Source organism: Rhamphochromis sp. 'chilingali' (assembly GCF_963969265.1).
Source record: "Rhamphochromis sp. 'chilingali' genome assembly, chromosome: 8".
In the NCBI taxonomy this organism is placed as follows: Eukaryota; Metazoa; Chordata; class Actinopteri; order Cichliformes; family Cichlidae; genus Rhamphochromis; species Rhamphochromis sp. 'chilingali'.
Genome location: NC_137935.1, coordinates 24,324,047 through 24,343,098, shown reverse-complemented (window position 1 = coordinate 24,343,098; position 19,052 = coordinate 24,324,047). Strand labels below are relative to the sequence as shown.

Below are 19,052 nucleotides of genomic sequence, written 5' to 3'. Positions count from 1 at the left end.
CTTCCTATTGAAGAACACCAAAAGATTTTACTCCTACGTTGACCAGAAGAAGCTCAGTTGACTTGCTTTACTGCACTGGTAACTTTGGTTTTACCTCCCAAAAATACATCCAGTACTTGCCCTTAACTTTGTATAATTTTGTAGCCAACCATTCAATAAGAAAAATACTGATGATCAGATCCTACATCTACTCAGCCGTTAGTTAACTACTGCAGGCTGTTGAGTATATTTAGATTTATAACGTATGCTGTTTAAATGACATAACTAAAACTTTGCAAGTTTTTAGTACTCTGTACTAAAATGCAACATATAGATTCCATCTACCATTACCAGTACCCATTAATCATTTTCCTGAGTCAAACTGAGATTCATTGCCAAAGTACAAACCAGTGGTAATTATCCATTCATTTCTGCACTTAATGTGAACATTTTAATTATCCACATTTATGCTGTCTTTCTCACTTAAGCATACTATATTGTAAATAGCATGATTAAAATGTCATGGAAGTTGTAAAACCTCATGGCTAGGCATTTCCAGGAAAAGACTCTGATCAAATTAAAATACGTCAGGGAAGAGTATCTACTAAACGTGTTTGAGATTAGAAACTCTGTATTACTGATGCGGAGAAAAAAAAGTATTCTCTTGTAATGGGATATTAGATCCCTTGCATACTTGTGGGAAGCCCATTTGTATGTGAAGAACCATGTGATGAAATTCATAACTGTGCATGAGTCACTTCTAAAGCAGAACACATTGGCTGTCAGACGCGGGATATGTCAATGTAATATCCTTTCTGACACAATCAGGATTGTTTCCCTCGTCGCTTTGGACCTGTCTGAAGTCATTAATCTTAGAAAAGGGGTTAGCTGGCTGCAGCATTGAATTCAACACCATGCCACATTATAATTTGATAAATTTTTATATTCATCTCCTAAAGCCATGTGAAGAATATTTTTACCATGGCAGGAGATGAATGACAAAATAACTGGACTGAGAGGGAATGAGTCGGCTTTTTTAAAGCCATAGTTACTAGGTACTAGGTAATTTCTGACCTCCAAAGGGTTACAAAAAAGGTAAAAATTGGTTATTAATAAATGTTAGCTGGAGTTTCAAGATGGGCATCTCAGTATGTCTTTTTTTCTCTCATTTTACTGGGGTCTAATATTTCCTTGCTTTGTAGACTAATTTGGTCTGGCTTAAGTAGGGGTATACCGTGCTTTCTGTGGCTTTCATTTAAGAGACAGACAGCCTTCTTTCACAGAAAAACAGCATCACAGCTAGATAGGCCCCTGGCCAGCTAATATAGCAATACCTACATAAAGCTAAATGTAAAGCTGTGACTGCCAATCAAAGCTTTAACTTAACATGAAGGTGACTTGGAAAACAAGCATGCAAGCAAACAAAAGAAATCTACTAAAGTAGGTTGCCTGAGAACTGAACGATGTCCAATAATGGCTCATCTAGAGGTGTTAAGTTGATGATTACAGCTCTGAGCATGTTTGTTTGATGGAGAAGTAAAAAACCCAAACTAACAAACAAATAAAAGAAAATCATATGCCAGTGGTTTACGGTGCTTCATTAACATAGAATAGCACAACCCCAGTACTGAGACCAGGTTTTAAGGTCTGGATAAAGTGCGTCGACCAAATTATTCAGAAACAGTATTAATAACAAGGGAGAACCCTGACTTAGAATGAATTCAGACACATGTCAAAATCACGAGTGTTATAAGTAATGCATATCCCAAGTGAAACATAACTCTGAGCAGCCAAATGTATCTAGGAAAGAAAGTAACAGTCCATACTGAAGACAGATCACCTCAGCATAAAGCATAAAAAATTCTGGAAGCTAATCTTCCCCTAAGTGGCTGCATGTAAAAAAGAAATGGGTAATGGAGAGAAAGAGAAAGAATGAACTATGAGCTTTTCTTTAGTGAGTGGTTTCAAAAAGAATATCCATTTAGTTAACTAGTCATTAAAATACATGAACCTAATTAATAATTTGTTAAATAAAACTTGACATACATACCAGAAAAGTTCATCTACTGTTAGTCCGAAATACTGTGATTACTCTGAAGCTCTCTTCTATTTGTATTTTTCTCAAATTGTAATACATGTAGCCAAAAGCAAAATGTTTTTGTCATTTAATGTCATTTAATATACAGTTAATTTAAGTGCAAAGGTTTATAGCCACCTCTAATTTTTTTAATGAAGTTATGAGCAATAGTTCTCCAGACATTCTGACGGTCTTTCACAGTTTCTCTTTGGACATTGGATACTTTTTCCACTCATTTTCAGTCCAGTTCTTGTGCCTGACCTTTTTCAGACCTTTGTTTGGTTGTTAATAATGAATGAATCATTCAAGCATAAATTGTTTTTTCTTCTTCTGTACTCAAGGAATGAACCAGTGTTGTGTCTAGATATGAAACTTAGCAAAGAACCAATTTTAAATAGTAAATGTACCGTGTAAAAAAAAATATATATAATTGTTATTTTTCTAATAATTCTTCCAAAATTACTTTGACCTGATCAAATTATTTACATTCAAACAGTTTTCCATTTTTAATCTACACCACAAAATGTTCCTCTTCTCTGGAGTTAATTGCACACAACTTGGCACGATATATATACATGAAATATATACTTTTATTTCTTTTGTTTTTTCACATGGTAACTGAGGTTAAACAGGTTTCTTTTACTTAACTCAACTCATGGTTTTCAAAAGTTGTTGAATGCAATTAATCGAAGTGATCTATATTTCACCTTTACTTTTAATATTTAATAAATGAGGTTAATTGGATTGTCAAAATCTTTTGAGATCTTTTTAAAATGGAACCAGTGATTACGTGTACAGTTGAAACTAAGGAGCCCTTTGACTTACATCATTTCACCTGTCTCAAAACAAAAACAAATGCGACACAATAATGCTCGACCGAATTTTAATTAGTTACTTTATTTGTAAGTATTTCCCTTCCCACTATGCAGTGAGTGTGATGATTAAAATACAATAAAGTGCTCTAATTACACAAACCTCCCATGGCTTTATGAGAAAAAAACTCATAATGGAATAAAGGGACAGTAAAAAAAGCAGCTGTGTTAAATATTTCTGAGGGTTGAAAAAAAAAACAGACAAAAACTAAAAAAAAAATGTTTCCTGCTAACACTGATATTATCAACTTCATATGACCTTTAGCACCTTTACCTGGCATTAAAAGGTGACAAAGCAGAGACTGTATACAAAATGCTGAACAAGAATGGCTCATAAAAATATAATTCCTTCCTTTTTTGTTCTTTTTCACCCTTCTACCACTGAGATAATCCTCTATCTCCCACTCTCAGGTTGCTACCAAAGCACATAGTGAAGAATGACTTTATGGTAAGGAAGTGCATCATGTTCTTCAAAAGAACATGATGAGGCTGCGTGTTACAAACAGCCCTTTGCAGTTTTCTGCTGAGCAGCTCCACTGGAGCAGATGGGAGCTGAGAATTGAGCATTGTTCAATAATTTACTCAAGCCCAAGCAAGTCTTGACATTTGAACCACTCACCTTACTTTTCTCTCTAATTATTTGGGGTGCCTCCTCCGTAATACACCACAGTTTATATTTACTGAAAGCTACCCTCACTAATGATAAGCAATGCATCATTTAAGTTGCTCTCTTCCATGTGAGAACTGACGCGCATTTTTTGCCAAGCAATGGCGTTAATCATACATTTTCTCTTTAACCACTGGTCCAGTAAATAGTTTGCTAAGAGCTTGTGGAAATGAGGTTTTGAGGCCTTTAGTGGAAAATTATCTTCGGGTCAGAACCATCATTACTTTTGACATCATCAGGAAAGCTATTTCTGTGAATCCTCCACCACATCTGCTCACATTAGTCCTCTACATCTGTGGGAAATGAGAAGACCATCAGATCGGATGACGATGATGTAGTCTCCCACACTGCTCTTTGGATCCACAAAGGAGTCATGTTCTTTTAATTGACCCCCCCAAGCTCACTTCACAATGTTAGGCAATAGAGATAAAAGAGGAGAGACACACATCATTCGCCTCAACACAGACATGTGAGCATCCATCAGCTACCAGCACAGAATGTCCCCATATCTGCCTTCGCTCTGAGAGGAAGTGAAGGCAGGAAGCGCACTCCCCGCCCAGTATTAGCAAACAGCACCTCCAGCAATCACTTTATTCAAAACGGCCTGGTGCTGTACCACAGTCCAATCAATGGCATTTATATGCTCTTTGAAAAAAGCCGATAATGGGATGAGGCAGTACAGGGAGCGAGGGAAGGCGGGGGAGGTGTTAGTGCTCTAAAGTGCCGAGTCTCTCTATGTCCTTTGTTTAAATAGAACTAGAACATGACAGTGCTGAATGGACGATTAGCCTTAAGGGCTAATGTCAGTCAAGAGTCTATGGGGATCAGGTGATCCAAACATTGGGCTGGTGTGAATGGGCACTGTTGTGTACCGCAGCATCAAAAGCGTGATCTGTCATTGAGACTCATACTGTGGCATGAAAAGGTTCAGACAGATTCCAGCAGCGAAAGGGACATCGTCAAGTTTTTTAGGGTGGTGGGATAAATGCCACTGAAGGAAAATATCTAAACACCGAAGACAAACTCAAAGCCATGGATAGCTCTGTGATCTCACCACTATTTGAGTTGCTTCGGATACTGGAGGGGAAAAAAAGAAAGGAAAAAAAGCCGTATTTTAGTAATTCAAATGCAATCTGAATTTTCAAGGGACTGCATTTTTAAAAGCAATCCATCCATCGGTCACTCGGCGGAAGGGTAAAATTGGAGTAGAGTATAATTTAGGGAAAGAAAATGTTAATAATTGTAAAAAATAATAGCAAATCAAGTAATATAAAAAAAAATTCCACTCTTGCGTCATCACGTCATCAACAGCCCTTTTCCAGCTGGTCTGCATACCTGGAATGACACACACCTCTATGCTTACCTTGGAGTACATGGCCCCATTAAGGACCTCTCCATTGCGGATCCAGATAATTGAGGCCGCAGGTTTGGCATTGTCAGCATGGCAGGTCAGATTGAGTGGGTCACCGGCCCTTAGGCTTACAACTGGCCCTCCGCTGATGACTGGGTCTTCTGGAGGAACTATTGATCAGAGACAGAGGCAAAGAAAGACAGGCCGTTAGTAAAATGTGTAGACGTGAGATCAAGCTATTGTTTAATGTGTGATATATTTATGTTGATAGCAAAGTCGGGCATATTGACACCCGTATAGCATTATGATCCAAAAAGTTCAGATGACCCAAATAACACAAAACTGCCGAAAAGTAATGCCTGCTACGAATTCACAGCAAAACCCTAACTATATATCAGAGTTAGTTTCATTTTAATGGGTGCACTTATGATGCCAACAGGGGACAAAATGCTAGTTCATTGTATCAAATTAGGTTTCTTCAGAAAACAAAACCTGCAACTAGTGTTAGGTGTTCATTAAAGGTAATGACTGCAGAGAAAAATGTATTTACCACATACCTAATGGAAAACTCAGTGAATGGTGTGGTTTCAAAGCAAGGAAAGCTTTGCAGACTGAAGTCCCAGCATGACTCTCTAAACAACAATAAACTCTATCATCACTCATTGCAGACTCAGCACATATGTGTCAGCATTAAACATAATTCAGACACACAGATGTACATTTCCTCTCTTTATTTCTTATTGTGTTGACAAATACAGCAGAAGGACAAAAGCAGTGCTACAGTGTTGTATGTGTCTCTAATGGCACTGATCAAAGTCATATTCCCATTTTACCCATGAGCTGATCTGTTTTCTCACTCTTTTTTTAAATAAGTGAAACTGCAGTGAATTATTGATTGACCTGAGTGCTCATTACAATGCAGATCTGGGGCAAGATGAAATCAAAGGCTGCAGGCAGCTGCCATATTCCCGTGCAATAGCATCATGATTGGAAGAAAGGTTGTTATGGGTTAGATTTATGCTGTCAAACAGATGTGAGAAGAATGAAACCAGAGAAAATGCAATTTGGGTTCTTTCTGGACATTGAATGACAATATGTATAAAAGCACTCTTTAATGGCAACATTAGGGCTGGATGGCATGCACTCAGCTATGCTGCTCTGTTGCTCACTCTTTAAATAACTGAAAAAAATGTTATAACTTAACTTAGTTTTAGTTCAACGTTGCTAAATGTGTTTTTAACAACACCGCTAGTTAAATCTCAGACCCAGAGAGCTGCATTTACAGTGAGAAGAACATTGTATTCCCTGCATATATTTCTGTTTATTTCCAGCGCCACATTTTAGACTCACTTTTGTTTCCCACTCAACACTCTATTAAATTAGACATAATGCAAAACAAACCCTTCCGACTGAGCTTACTACATTCAGTATTCAGTTGTTCATTTTGAAGCAGTTACAGGAAACAGGTTCTCATTGAGGTTAGTGGTAAATACTGTTTATCAGAAATGTACTGCGCACAATAATAAGGTGACTATTTTGGGATTTTTGTCTGCAGATCCCTTTTAGATACAGCAGGAAATAATCGAACAAGAAGAGGCGGCGCTCGTCTTGTACTGTGGCTTGGAAACATGTATTCACTGAGCAGATGCAGTTTTAGAGTTTTAAATTGCACTAAACAAAGACCAATTCCTATGTTGACAAAAAGTTCTTCAAGCTGTGTTTGCTGCATTTTAAGATGTTGTATTGGTAAAATGGTCACCTATCTTTGTAGTTTGAATACACATATAGAGCCTGGTCATAAGGGTAACACAGCACTCCTGTGACAAAGACGTGCAGATCTTGGTCTTCATGCTGTGGTTGATTAGTGTAAGGGTAGATTTATGCTACTGTGACTAATATCATTGTATTACATAACATTATTGATTAAAATGTGGAAATGGGAAAAATCTTTATTAATCAAATAATCTGCAAGCATCACCATCACTACCACTTTTTTTGAGTAAATAAAGGCTTATTCAGACCAGCGTGGGAACAATGAAGTCTGTACTCTGGCTAGACCTAACTCTGACCAATCAGACCAGGAAAACTGCTATTTCACAGACAGTTCAGACTCACTGATTCCTATTATGTACTTGAGTGTGAAAGGCAGTGTTAATTCTGGCTGGCTCCCTTTCATCTGTACTTCGTTAATATGCGGAGGATCGGGAGAGGTAGAGGAATCTCAGGTCAGCACAAGCAGATAAGACAAGACAGTGTGCTGATCTAGGCAAGTAAGAAAGAATCTTTGTGAGAATGTGGTCACCACCTGGTTCTTTATCAGCAATTGGAGCAAGGTCAAAAAGATCACTTCATGTTATTCTTTTGCTAAGAATAGAAATTCAGCATGGCATGCAAATGCGAGAGAGAGTAAGAGACTGAAAAAAAGGCAGCATTATGAGCCTGGACTAGTCCAGAAAGCTCTGCCATCTGTCAATAAAAAAAAAAAAGTGAGGCTCAGTAATGACACTTTGACTGTTGATTGCAAAAATACAAACCTACTGGTTTGCTGGCAGCGTTCCTTTGCACATATGACTGAAACATTAATTAAATGACAGGCAAGAAGGTTTTATATGGAGGGGGGATATAAGAGCTATTAGGAATTGCCAAGATTCTTTCGCTAATCATCACAACAGCAGCAGTAACAACCTCGATCAGGACAGGATGTTAGCTGATTTAAAAATGAGAGGGAAAATTTTGGTCCGCTCTCCCATACAAAATAGTCCCAGTTCAAGATTATATCAGGGATACCTTGACTTTTTTTTTTTTTTTTAATGTTTTGAATCATGGCACAACAATCGGCTATATTGAGTTCAAACTGCTCACTTGGTAATGGGCTCTCTTCTCATTCAATCATTCTGTTGCTGGCTTATTTTTGTGTTTTCGGCCATTGTACCGTTGCACCATTCAAACCTTTCCTAAACTTCAGGTCAAAACATTTTTTTCAGCGAGCCCATGAAGGAAAGCCCCTCTTTCCTTCAGTTCGATCAGAGAGACTTTGCTGTTTGTTTAAAACATGCTACCAAGGCCTAGTTGAAGTTGTGGTGTGTTTCTCTTAGTACACCTATTCAGAGTTTTCCTTGTTGTGAACATGTGCTGTTCCATTACTCTTGGGTCCTTTAGAAATATTTATGTAGTTCTTTTTTCCCGGGGATGTACATCTCTACGTTTTCGCATAAAGCTGTGATCAAGTCATTATCTGGACTTTCTTGCAAGTCATGGACTCGGGCTTGAATACCACACATTCATGTAAGGTGATATAAAGCTTAAACTGACTGAAATCTCACATAAAAAGTCTTGTTCAAGGAATGTTCAAGGAAACTTTCCTCTCTTGCATACGTTCTAACAAATCAGTTTTCTGTAAATAGGTGCTCAGCTAGGGTCGTAGGGTGATTCTAGTAATGAGTGTTGTTATACTCTCCCAGGTTGTTTTAGTAAGTAACTGTATGGACCCTTTTGACCTTTTTATAGTCCCAGTTGTTTATTATTCAGCTTTACGTATTCCTCTGAGAGGTGCAAAGTGGACCGTGCAAGAGGAGTTTATGATTTCATGCATAGTGCCGTTACATGGAAGAGGGAGTCGCAGCGAAAACGGCACTCTGGGTACGGTTTCAGGTCATGTCTCTCTGGAGGGATGCTTGCCAGGAAAACACAAAGGGTAAATGGGGAATATAACAAGGAGATGAAGGACATGCCTGGCTGCCTCCATCCAGCATACCTTTGTATCTTTCTATCCTTCACAGTGTTTGAGGTCTTATGCAGAGTGTGTCAATATGAAGACAGTTTGTGACAGCCTGGGCTGAAATTGTTGGTTGTGTTAATGAAAAAAAGCCACAACTTGTGATCATCGCCACTAAAGGAGCACGAAGAATGTTCTATTCAAAACAGAAATGCAGTTAAACTTGGCGCAGAGGAATTGGGAACATCTGACCAATAACCTAGCATTCATTGAATATATAAATGACCAAAAAATAGGATTAAAATAGATCTTTCTCTTCATCTAAGATCTTTCACTGATATCGCCTTATGACTGCCAGGTCTGACAGTTATACAGAGGCCAAACCTTGAACTTGAATCAGCCATCATCATTACTGGGCTGTTTGCAAACTCGGCAGTCCCTAATGGTTCTAAATTAGCTCTTTACTGCAGCCATTCGATGGACTTGGCATAAGTGTGGTCAGTGGTACAGATTGATCACTCCTCTTTAATTACAGGGCTGACTCATTGCAAACTCTGCTCCACTCTGTCCGCTTTTTTCTTCTCTCGGATAATAATTTAATCCCTTTCAAGGCTTTCTCAAATTTGCATTCGTCTGTGCAAATTTGCTGGCGTGAATTCACATGGACATCAACTTTTGCAGGTATTTCGGTGATTACACGTTTAATACAAATAAGCAGACGACTGATTGCTGAATTGCCACGAAGCGGTTTGTCTTACTCATGTATTAATCAAACATGCAGCATTGGCAGTGGCTGCAGCTCAAGATTTAGGTAAAGACTAACTGTAAGATATAGCCAGTTCATTACTTTCATCATTTGAAAGCTTTCTTTGGGCCTGATTTGAGTGTGTGTTTTGATCCGGTGGCTTCAGATCATAAATGTCATAGTGGGTTCTAAGGAGCCTTTTATTTATTTCTGGGATAAATCCAAATTGCTCTGTCAAAACTCACATTCATTTACCTCATCTGATGCTTCATAAGTCTCAGGATTCATTTATGTGCTTCGCGTCGCTATAAATGTCTGACTACATGCCCTACCTTCTATCAGAGTGAGTGAAAACAGACAACGATGTCAGAAAAACATAGAATTCAGTGAGATCATTTACTGGTAGTGTATAATCAATTAGACCACAGCATATTGATGTGTAATTAACAGTGAAAAGCAGTAAGTCTGTCAGCTCCAACAGGGGCTTGAATAAACCCAGGGGATCATAAAGCTGCCTTTTGTCTCATGAAACATATGAATTATCCAAACACTGGACATAAAGCTTGAATTTATGTGATAGCATGCACTAGAGTTAGCTCGTGATGATCCTGCTGAGTTTTTAGGAAACCAGCACTGGGAGAAGTCCTCCAAAGCAGCCAATGAAATCTTGTGAGCACCCCAGCTTTCCAGGAGTGCGAGCAAGGAGGAAAAGCAATTTGGAGGCAAATGAATGAGAGAGCTCCACATAAGGTGGCTGGACGATGTAGGGGAGGGGAAGGCTGGCAACGTGTCAGCTGTGCTTCGGCGGACGTGTCCTGAACATCAATGTGATTCCTGACTTTCCTGTCTATTCCAGAAGAATACTTGCACAGGCTGCCTGTCACCCTGCTGCGACAGCTTGCAGAGTTTGTGAAAGAAAGATCAGGAAAAACAGAAGAGTAGAAGGGAGGAATACCCAGCGCAGGGTGGATACAAGAGACATGTGTGGCTCACTGGCCCAAATCACCGGCCCTCTTCAAGTGCTGTCATAGTACATCTGTTTGGAAGCAGAAGATCTTCAGCCATGACTGTGCACATGCATGAGACAGGAGAACAAGTAAGAGTGAATAAAAATGAAATGGAAAGGAAAATAAGAGAAACAAACAAAATGGCAGATTGCAGTTGCAAAAACAACAGCACAGCACTGATTTGTAGAAAATCCGTGGCGCCATGGTGGAAATATGAAATAATAAGTTGCTAGAAAAGAAAAAGAAGAGTAAAGAGAGTAAAGAGAGAGGTAGAGGAAGAAAGCAGCTGGACGCCAATGGGACAGTAAGGGGAGATGATCAAAAGGTGCAAAATTTTTGCTAAATTTTAATATGTACAGTGTAGAAACACAGCACGAGTCGGCATCATGATCTCTGCGAACACTGCCAAATAAAATGGAGGGAAGGAAGGATGAAGATGAGATGAGGAATGGGTAGATGCCAGAGCTGTCAGAGATGTGCACTGCTTGCTCCGTCACAGCGCAGCCATGTGCAGCCCTAAGCTGCTCTCCACAGATTGGGAGGGTGCTGACATTGCTTCTCACCACCCAGCTGAGTTGTGCTCTATAATTACGTGTGTATTATGCATGTATGTTTGAATTTAAGGAGTGTGGTGTGTGTGTGTGTGTGTGTGGGGGGGGGGGGGGGGGGGGGTTTAGGCAAGGTCAAAATCCAAGTTCCAACTCACAGTTAAAAGTAAAAACTTTTCATTCAAAATTTCTGGCAGTTATCAGCCCTTGTTGTTATATTTTCTTAAGCCAATCATTAGTTTGCTGACAAGAATTACAGTCAACTGAAGAAAACTGACTCACTGAGTAGTGCGGTGCATTCAAATTAGCTCAGCACCTGTACACAGTCGGTGCTGTTGTTTCGCGGCACACGAATTCATGTCATTTCTTCTCCTTCTGTTCAAATGCTGAGAAGGAAAAAAAAAAACCCAACAAAAAAACCAAACATCCTACATGCAGCCTGTCTGCCATAATCGCACACCTGCTCACTGCCTCTGATACCATAGATGTAGTTATTGTCCCATCTCATGTTGCAGAAAAGGCAGTGTAATGTGAATGTTACAGTCAAGTTTTCTCCCAGAATGACTGCCGTTTAGGACACCTTATCTCTCATTATACTACTGAGATGCTTGGCTAGGCTTAAATTACCTTTTGTAAAAGACAAATTGGTTACTTACAAGGAAATCTGCAAAGAATTTAATAAGGGTTCCTCAAAATGTGGCTCAAACAGCAGTATCCGGTAAAAAGGATACTGATATGGCTGACTTCGGTGACTGTAACTTTAACCTTTAATGAAAAAACGAAGAATCAAAATCTTAATAAAAGAAAGATCACGTGCAACTAATACAGAAAATACAGGTCTTCTATATAAGCTTTCACTTGCCCTTGGACTTACTGAAACATACTTCAAAGGCAGCACTTGAAGCTAAAATGCACATTAATAAACTATTTGTGATAATTTGTGTTTTTTTAGGACGAAAACTTCTAATTCTATAGTAGCTTTCTTGTCTTTTCTTTTCTTTTTTTTTAGCCCTGCCCTCAAAGTTCATTTCCATTACTAAAAAGATGGCAGTGTGATCCTTGAGAAATAATGAATTCAGACTTATCCACAGAAATGGCTGATTCAGCTTTGGCAGTTGAAAACAACAATAACAAAAGATACCCTTGGGCTTTTGTGTACATGAATATTGTTGCTGAAGCATGCGCCCAAAACATTAACAATGCAGGAAAGGGAAAACAAATATCTTGCACACAATGGTTCATTCAAATGGCGTGCTATCAATTATGTTTGTCAGACGACCAGCGTAATATTGTATTTATGAATGCTTTTCATTTCCAAAGATCTTCTGCGGGGGCTTTGAATTTCAACCGCTGCACCAACTGCACATTGGTTCTTCCAGAAGTCAATCAACCACATATGGTTTAATTGTAAATGTAAATGTTGAAATGCTGATGCGCAAATATGCAAGATTAATAACAGAGCTTATATTAGGAGAAAAAAGGTCAAAAATGTATCTTATTGCACAATCAGACAACTATTTAAGTGTAACTAGATAAACCGTACAATAAAGGGTTGCCACAATACTCACATTTCAAACTTGATACCAGCACTTGGAAAGATATTCAGTACTATTATCAACACATGCAAAAAACAGAAAAGGCAAAACAGATGTGAAGAATACCAATCCTTGCACGGCTCTATAGCCATGTTAATTTCCTGTGCTTTTGGTGGCTTGCCACCATGTTTTTGTTGCCGATCAAATAGAGCTGTTAAGGTAGGCTGTTGCATTTTCTGTCTAGCTGCTGGTAGACTATTCTCTGCTTCAATCTGTTACATTAAAAGAAACACAGCACCCCAGTCTTTCTTCATAAAGGTCGGGGTGCCAGTCTTGAAGCTGCTTCGCTGAGTCTGTTGCGCTACTGTTTGAGTGCTCAGCTGATAGTGAGAGGAGGGGCTCTGTGCCTGCCTGTCTGCACCACTGCTGTGTGAAGCTGTGTGTCAGCTGGAGGAGGCGACGGCAGCAGCACTGGTATCAATACGGTTACAAATGAGTATGTGATCCCATAGTTCTTTTCAGTATCCGTTTAGCATCTGAGTACCAATTTTTTGACATTATTCGGTACATATGATACATAATAAACAAAAGTTAAGAACTGTGATATCCAGAGACACCGGTGTTACACAACAAGTGATGCAACATTTCTGAATGGGGGGGATTATTGTCTACTACACAAAAAGCTTTGTAACTCTTTTTTATTTCCTCCAGATAACGTCGACATCTTAAAAAAATCTCCTGTTTTTATATTCATGCTTCAAGCCAAAAAATAATCTCATCAAGGTTAATGGATGATCAAAAAAAATACTTGAGAATAGCCGGTGATGATAAATGAAAAATATTGGGCCTAATGGCCAGGCATTTTTTTTTTTAAATCTTTTGAGTTTATCTTTAGTAAATTTTAATTAACAGCCAACAGTGAACAGTGTACCAAAAGCTCTCTGTTTGAGTTTACAAATTAACTGTGTCCTTTTAAGACAGGATTCAAAATTAAGAGAACTAACTAATTAAAGGAATTCAAGGCTGTCCATTAAGTAGGAAGGATTCATTAAGTGACTGGGGAAAAAAGGAGTGAGTAAATGCAGATGGTGACAAAAAATCCCACTTAAAATAAAGACTAAAATGTCTGTCAATAAATGGCACTACAATTCATTAAAAGCATATTTCTTTTGTGTAAAGAATTACCACAATCCAGTTAATTTAAAATCAACCAAACACCTTAGATAAGTTTTTCAGCCAAAGACCTTAATCAAACAACAGTGATCCCACTTCCTTTCATTCCACCGGTCTCCAACCAAAGGTAGAAAGATTAGAGCAAAGGTCTGGAGAGGTGCCAACTAGCTGCAAGGGATATAATTAGCCTCAGGGGTCTTTTTTGGACCTGAAACCCTCCATTCTCTTCCTTCATGACTAATTCACAAGACCTTGATTCTCCTTTGGCATCTGAGAGTAAGCCTGCAAGCCATGCAAACTCTTATCCATTTAGTTGCCAAAGCTTTTCGATGAAGGGACTTCATTACCGTTTATAAATGTTGATGTAGTCAGTCTTTTTTAACTTCCTAACTCTTCCTTACTCTTCCCCATTTAATTATTGGCTGAAATGAATAAGAGTGAAGTAAAGGCTTTCGCTCCGTTTTCTAGTGAATGGGTGGGTTGTTTACACGTGTATTTTTTACAAGGCCAAACTCAGTGAAAAGAAAAGAGAAAAAAAGACAGAAAATTTGAAACATGCAACTTTATTCTTTAGCAGCATGAATATTCGTGTTCTGTGTTTCCAAAGATATCAAAGTTAAGTGTTGAGAAGTTACTCTGACATGGCACATGGATGTATATGGGCTGAAACTGAATTATAAAAGATGGAGAGGAGAGCTTTAGATTTATTCTGCTGTCAATTTGGAAATGGAAGACTTTGTGTGTGCGTGTGTGTGTGTGTGCACTGGTGGGTGTGAGGATGCATTTAAGCATAATGCATATATGCCTATGTGCCGTATTTGTGTCTGTGTGCGCGCATATAGGCATGTGTGTGGCCGTAGCTGCTTTCCAAGTTGATAGACACACTCTGTCACCGCTGGCAAGTAATTGACAGCTAGGAGTTTGCAGTGACACAGGCCTTGCATATATTTCCTCCATTACCTTGTGTGTAGATCAGCCTGGAGTTCTCCCTGGCAGCGCATTGTGGAGTCATTGAGCTTGGCAGGGGATTAAACAAACACCTACCATTCAGGCTCATGGGGAGGTATGATAAACTCTCTCGCTCTCAATAAATCAAATACGAATAAAGGTGTTCCCTTTCTCGTAGCTTATTAGCTAAGATAATACAGTTCACCCAAATGCTGCACTTCCTTGTTGCCGTGTGATGCTTACGGTTGAAATTTCAGGGTTAGTAAATAGTGCTTTATTGCTTTAATTTACTTGGAATATGCCAAGATTTGACCACATGGAGTACAGTGGGGGGTGAAATAAAACTGAAAGTAGAAAAATATTTGCATCCACTGCTTATGGCAATTGTGTGCTCCCATATGAGCATCCTTTCACTGAAGGCAGCTTTTACCTAGAAAATTTCCAAGGCCACTAAGGCTAAACAAAGTGGTGTTTAGAATCATATTAAAGAAATAAGACATAATCATAAAGAAAAGCTGGCAGCACAAGAATATTAAAAGTAATGCATTTTTTTTAAAAGAAAAAAGAGAAAAAAATGGTAAATTAAAAACAAATACAAATTAATAAAGATTATAAAGGAAGAGAAGGAAGAAATGATAAAACACTATAAAAGACACCAAACAAATAACTCAAAGTGGAAGCAAAGAGAAAGCCAGCGTATAAAAATATGTCTTTAGAGGGATTTAAAAGGCGATAAAGAGCTCGCCAATCTGATCTCCTCACTGAGGTTGTTCCAAAGAGTGGATGCCCTGATAGAAAAGGCTCAGTCACCCTTGGTCCTCAGCCGAGATTGTGGGATGGCCAGCGCAGCCTTGGCTGAGAACCTCAGGTTACGACCGGGCGCACACAGCGTCAGAAGATCTGAGACATACTTTGGTGTGAGCCCAGAGCTGGCCTTGAAAAACATTATTAAAATCTTAAGATCAGTTAATATTAATAGGTAACCAATAAAACTATTTATTTATTTATTTTAGTTTTGTGTCTGACTGCTGCACATGGACAAGCTTGACAATGTTGATTCAGACATGTATAAAAATGTATTATAGTTTAATTGTAATATTAGCATGTATAACTGCCTCTAGATTTCATTTGGTTACAATTTGATTGTAGAGCAACAACCTTTTTCAAACACAGGGAAGAAAGGGAAGTTTAGACATGGGTCCCAGCCTTGTGTGAACATAAAGTGATTTGGCTGAAATTTGTCAGAGATTATTTTTTATACATTCAACTTATAGCATTGTATTTATATAATTAATAATTATTAGTAATTAAGATATTATCATTATTATTTTTGAATAAGTCAGTGATCATTTTAACATATGGTGTGTTAAGATTCACAATTGAGGAGGGAGAGTACAAACCACTCTTGGTCCAGAAGCTCTTTGGTCAAACAATGATTTTAATGAACACACGTGTGGGAAGACACTCTGTACGCAGACAGCCAGTAGTCCTCGACTTAATCAAAGCATGAACAGATATTTTATAGCATCAGGGTTTGATTTACTGACGCCCCTTCATGCGTCACAGATACATTTTATACATAGATTTATACAAGATGATCTTCTGGCTTTTACCCCAGAAGATCATCTTCTATTTTCATGGCTGGCCCTTCCTGTCTACCTTTCAGTTCTTGTCTTGTTCCTCTTTCTTGCCGAGACAACAAGGAACGGTTCCTCTTTTACCGAGACACTTTTGTAGTTACAACCAGACATGAGTAACCTCTTCTCTAACTAATGTGTGTGTGTGTGTGTGTGTGTGTGTGTGTGTGTGTGTGTGTGTGTGTGTGTGTGTGTTGACCTCACATGCTCTCTGTGTCACCTGTTGCACTTCTGACCTTTCACCAGAACGGAGGCTCACTGAGACTATGTGTATGTCTTCTACTAAATAAATGTTTTAACCAAGAACCTCTACTAAAACCTTAATATAAAATGATCTGATATATAAGTGTTTTGTAAGCATGTATTGCAATTCCTTCTATGTTCTAGTTTTCCCTCAGCATGGATCATCTAGACACTCTCACTAGATGAAGCTTAAGACCTTTAAAGAACCTGAACATCAACTCAAATAAGCACAGATATGCAATATGTATAAAATAGTTATAACTGCACCTGGAATACAAAGTTAATTTAATACCTGTATGCATAAAACCTTAAAGCCTTCTTAAAGCTATCTGTTACATTGTTAAAGCCTCGTCTTAGCCTGCTGCTCAAAATAACTTCCTGCTTTCACTTCTGCATACAACTTCCTGTCAGCCTGCAACTCAGTCTTTCTGAAAGAGACACTGTTTAACCCCTGAATGCAATATAAACTCCAGATTATATTATTAATGCAATGGTAATGATGACAATTATTTAACAATAGCAGTAAAATAATTTCCCTGCTCCACAGGTGCCACTAAAAAAAGAAATAAAATATAAAACACAACTTCCCAAAAAAAAACAAAAAAATCCAAGAAAAACCAAAACACCCAAAACATCTTTACTTTGTCTCTGTAAACACAAATCCACAGAGCTAGAGAGTCGGTCCTTAAAAGCCTGCTTGTGGAAAAAATGATGAGGGGAAAAAAACTTTTAGCCTTGAGTAGCATGCTATCCCTGGCTCACTTGGTTCTCCGTCGCTGAACGTCTGCCTGAACCATGCACACAGTGAAAATACTGCCCAAAACAGCACAACCATAAAACACAGCAAAATCTGTTTTTTTTTTCTTTTTGTTTTGTTTTATTTAAACAACTGAAAAATTGCCAAACAGCAGATGGAGCTCCTCTATTGGTCACAAGTTATTTTGGAGCATTTTTACTTCTTTCCAGTTGTTGAGTGCAGCAGAGCCCATGCCAGATGTTAACAAGCCAGCTAGCTAGCATTACCCAGCATGGTCTTCAGTGGTGCCATTTTTACAAATAGGGATTTATTAGTTTTTGGACTAATTTATGCCTCAACCGAATACTGTGTTCCAGTAATGTGTTGAAAAGAGCCGTGGATTACTAATTGTTCCAAAAAGTTGAATCAACCTTTTGGGGATTTTCTTACCTAGATGATTGAGCATGCATCAAAACATTACCAATTGTTATTATATATTAATGAGTGAGTGATTAAAACTGTGACTGAGTTAATATAGACCTTTTTCTCCATACTCTAGACCAGGGGTCTCAAACTTAAATGAGCTGTGGGCCACTGCTGGCACTGTCATCTCATTGGAGGCCCTCTTTAGTGTTCAAGTAGTACCAAAAAAACAAACAAACAAACAAACAAACAAACAAACAAACAACCACAAATATATCTGAAAATGTAGTGTTTTGTTTGTGTTTTTACATTTCAATTATTGTTTAACAACACAAAACTACAAACGTGAACGCAATTTTTTTTCTCACTCTTAACTGAAGCCTTTCATTGAACTACCAAATAAACAAGTTGTTACTCTCTTTCTGGCCGGACACGTGGCAGCACCTCTGCTATCATTTTGTTCGTATTTAACAAAATAAAAATGCAGACATAAGTGTACACATTAGCTAACTAACACAACCAATCCCTCAACATGTTTGCACTCTCTGCTCATATTAAATCATTTGTTGCTTTTTAAAGAACTTATTTTAACACTGCACTCGACAACAAACACGTCTACCCTAACAAAAAAGTAACTTCAAGGGCCAAATCGCATTATATTTCTTCACGTCAATATACGGCCCGCACTAGTTGTGATGTGGGCCGCAAGTGGCCCCCGGGCCACGAGTTTGAGATTCCTGCTCTAGACTGTAGAACCTTTCAGTGGGAGGCCAGTGTTATGATTCAATAAAGTTGCTTGAAAAGCCAAAGTGGAAGTTTAATGTAGGAGAATCATGCATTAAAATGGGTTTTGCGTCCAGCAATAACATCTTGAATTGCCTGTCGGGCTTTTTTTCTTTTTCCCCTAATGTCCCCTGAGTGTGAGGTCTGATTGCAAAGTTTCTAAGAAAGTCTCGATGTTAGAGCATCTGAACTTTCAAAGATGTAAGCATGCACCCTAAAAAGGAAAGCAGTAGATGATGGGAAAAGTGCAGTCACACCAGACATTTTAAACTCTGAAGAAGTATCCATAATTATTCACTTATATCCATTTGCAGGGAGGGGGCTTGTGCTGCCAGAGAAACATTATGCTGCAATTTGTCTCCCCCTCTCTCATTTTCTCTTTCTGTTTTCTCCCCTACAAAATCGTTAGTTTCACTTTTCATTAGGCTGGATCAATATGGCGGATGAGTTGCTAGTGGTGAGGAGCGGGCATCAGACATCCCACAAATTCCCCACTCTTTTCACTCATTCCTTCCTTCGCTCTCTTGCTCTGCCACCGACTTGAGTTATCTATTCAGCACTCACCTACTGAGGAAGGTTAAGGGAAGAACGCTTGAAAGACCCAGGTAAGAGA

The 19,052-nt window shown here is 38.6% G+C and overlaps 1 protein-coding gene across 13 annotated transcripts in view; it reads right to left on the bottom strand.

The window, feature by feature from the left end:
- The window catches only part of kirrel3b (kirre like nephrin family adhesion molecule 3b), a 167,491-nt gene that overhangs the window by 43,027 nt on the left and 105,412 nt on the right, over positions 1-19,052 (bottom strand). For 7 of the 13 annotated variants that reach the window (XM_080888182.1, XM_080888187.1, XM_080888194.1 and 4 more), the window contains exon 5: positions 4,947-5,116. In XM_080888182.1, coding sequence (XP_080744308.1) covers positions 4,947-5,116 — 170 coding nt within the window. The remainder of the gene's footprint in view (positions 1-4,946; positions 5,117-19,052) is intronic. The other 6 variants (XM_080888188.1, XM_080888190.1, XM_080888185.1 and 3 more) reach the window with 1 other exon arrangement.